Source organism: Volvox carteri (assembly GCF_000143455.1).
Source record: "Volvox carteri f. nagariensis unplaced genomic scaffold VOLCAscaffold_64, whole genome shotgun sequence".
NCBI lineage: Eukaryota > Viridiplantae > Chlorophyta > Chlorophyceae > Chlamydomonadales > Volvocaceae > Volvox > Volvox carteri.
In genome coordinates, this window is record NW_003307607.1 from 148,150 (window position 1) to 151,435 (window position 3,286).

Genomic DNA, 3,286 nt, shown 5'->3' on the forward strand with positions numbered 1-3,286 from the left:
CAATCCCCTCGTGACGGTGACGACGGCGTATAGGCGGCAGCAGCAACAGCAACAGCAGCAGCAGAGGAACGCAACGGTACGCAGCAGCAGCAAGGCACGGAAGCCGCACTGACATACATACATACATACGAGATACGAGCATCAGCATAGCACTCCAGAGCTCTCAGTGTCAGTGTCATCACGTGACTCCTAGGTTACGTATCCTACCTGCCCACCGGGCCCTTCCTGCCCTACCGCACACACTACCTACTCTGCCCTTCCTGAGACTCTCCCCCCCTTTCCCTCCTTTCCTTACCTCCACTTCCCTGATAGACAGCACCCCGCGGACCCGTCCCGCAACATCAATAGCACACACACAACCTCAATATCCCCCCAACCCTACCTCAATACCCCCCGTGGCCTGCCAGCCCTCGGCCGCAGTTTCGTCCCGGCTCTTGAGCAGCTGGAAACACTCCTCGCTGATGTGGATGCTGCCGGGGACACCAGTGCTCTCCATGCGGCTAGCTGAAGGCGGGGAAATGGGGGGGGGAGGTGTGTGTGTTTGCGAGGGGTGCGAATGGTCACCACTGCGTGTTGGCGCCTGGTGGTCCTCACCCGTGTTTACTGTGTCTCCAAACAGACAGAACCTCGGCATGCGTGTTCCCACCACTCCGCTGACCACGGGCCCGCTGTGTATGCCCACGCGGATCTTCACGGGAGCGCCCGTGGTGGGGAGGCGGACACACGCTGCAGCACGGAGCATTGCCTGGGTGGAGCACGAGGGGGGCAGGAGAGGGACGTTACCTAGGGACCTAGGGACTGTGGACCTGTCGGGCTACCTGGTTGATGTGAAGCGAAGGATCGACTTTCCACCATAGTCCGCAACGTCGATAAGGACGTCCAAGGAGTCAATACAACATTTCCTACACACCCGCACCTTTGCGAATCCCACCACATTGGCCGCCTGGTCCGGGTCCACAGTCCCCCCTCCCTGGACTGCCGCCATGCCGTCCTCGTCCTCGCGAATAAGGCCCCCGGCGACCATGTAGCAGTCGCCGATGGTCTCAACCTTCAAGCGTGAGTGGGGCCCGGTCAATCGAGGGTGTGGAGACGGGCACAATACGGGCGATACGGGCGATGACTCGATACGGCACTCTGGATTGTCCTGCGCCTTATCCTGTTACCGTATAAGCATATTACTGAAGCTGTCAAGAGGTGCGTCACAGAATCATTCCTTTGCACGTGTACATGTAAGGCTGGACTTTCGACACTTTGTTGTTCTGATTGCCTCTCGGACTCAAAACATTTATCATCGCGTTCTTGTTGGTAAACCTAACGTGGTAAACCTACAGTATCACATGTATGCGCCATGCTTGGAGTTCAGCCGTATTCGGCGTATCGAGCAGCATTCGGCGCTCACACTTGAACACATTCGGCCTCATGCTGTGCACAGGCTGTGCACCAAGCATGGAGCCGTTTTAAGCAGTTTAGCGCCGCGCACAATAACAGAGGGAAGGGAACTAACAAAGCGTCTACCGGCTCCGCTTTTTTCCCATTCTATGTCTCCATCCCTACCAACAATCCACGTCTATCGCCCTCGGCCCCATGTACTATCTTTACTGGTCTAACTCTTCTGACAGTTCCTAAAGCTGAAAACCGTCAACCGACAGCCGGCTGATCATCCCTAACAAGCAGCCTGCTAAACATCGCCAACGGACCCTAACGGATACCACACCTTGTACACCCGGTAATGGTCCAGCATGGCGTCAAAGCGCGTGAAGAGGGTGTTCAGGAACGCCATGACCACGTCAGCTGGCAGCACCTTGCACAGGGGTGTGAAGCCTGGGGCCCAGGGAGTCACACACACACGTCATCAACCCAGGGAGGATCGGGCAGATGGCCGGTAAGCCTGTGTTATATTATAGGGAAGGCGCGTCAAAAGAGCAGATCGTTCATATTGTCAAAACGGAAGGCGATGGAAGAAGGCCTTCACTTTGGCCAACCTTGGCAAGAGCGGACCGAAAGCACTTTGCAAGGAAAAGAGAGCTGTGGCAGACACAGCAAAAAACGGAATCGTCGCTGCTGTGCATTCCCCCGTGTGCGTGTTTTGTCTGTCCGTCTGTCTGTCTGTATGCCCGTCTTGTTGTTAGAGGTAAAGAACGCACACGCGGGTTGATCGCCTGTGATGGCCTTGGCCGGAAGTAACGAACAGAAGTGCCAGACATCGCCAACGGCCCCAAAAACTCAACGAACCCTCCCTACCCCTACCCCCAACCCCAACCCTACCAGTACCCACCTTGGATGTCCGCGAACAGGACCGTCACCTGCGAGACGGGAGATATTTCAAGGGTTGAGAAACCGGGTGAAAGGGTAATTTACAAGAACCACGACTGTCAAGTGCCAAGTTTGAAACCGCGAACCGGGCCAGCAATATATTCCCAGGAATAAGGGGGCATTAATTCGGAGGCGCTGATGGTATTCAGTATCCACTCACTTCTATCTCGGGACACTGCACTCGGGGTTGCGCGTGAGATGCAGTCGCAGCAGCAGCAGCAGCGCTACCAGCAGCAGCCAGCGGAGAGGTGACACAGCAACTCCAAAGCCAACCATATCAACCAACCAATCAACCAACCAACCAACCAACCAACCAATCATCTGGGTCACAAAAAGATGCACTTGACTGTTGACCCACGCTCAAACCCGGGACGTTTCCTTCCCTCTCTGAAGCCACAAATGGGGCGTTGTGGACACACACACATACACACGTACATACACACATACCCCCCACCTGCGGGTGCCATGTCGCTAGGCGATTACAGTCACTGACGTGTGGTCGCCAGCGTGCGGCGGCGGCGGCTGCATAACTTGCCTCTCCGTCCTTTCCTGGGATTTCCCTCTCCGGCTTGGAAGCAGACTTCCCCGACCACATACCCGACTCCTCCATAATGTACTGCAACACTGCATGTGTATCGCCGGGGAGGAGTGAGGATTGGGGAGGGGGGTCAGGAAGACGTACATACGTATGTACGTACAGACATAACACATGTATACACACACGCACGTGCTTGCGGCTGAAGTTGTTTCTTAAAGTCGTCGTCTTGATAGGAAGCGTCCCCAAGGAATGCGGCACGCAGTTCCCGCGATTACGTGCAGGCCCCCCATCCCATCCCATCCCATCCCATCCCATCCCATCCCATCCCATCCCATCCCATCCCATCCCATCCCATCCCATCCCATCCCATCCCATCCCATCCCATCCCATCCAATCCCATCCCATCCCATCCCATCCCATCCAATCCAATCCCAT

The 3,286-nt window shown here is 56.1% G+C and overlaps 1 protein-coding gene across 1 annotated transcript; it reads right to left on the minus strand.

The window, feature by feature from the left end:
- Window positions 1–595: 595 nt before the first annotated feature.
- Window positions 596–1,822, minus strand: cyc38 (guanylyl and adenylyl cyclase family member; the record flags this gene model as incomplete). Its single annotated transcript, XM_002956694.1, has 3 exons — window positions 596–726; window positions 907–1,048; window positions 1,715–1,822. Coding segments are annotated over 3 exons (381 nt in total), but the record flags the coding sequence as incomplete, so codon positions are not given.
- Between the last annotated feature and the right edge of the window lie 1,464 nt (window positions 1,823–3,286).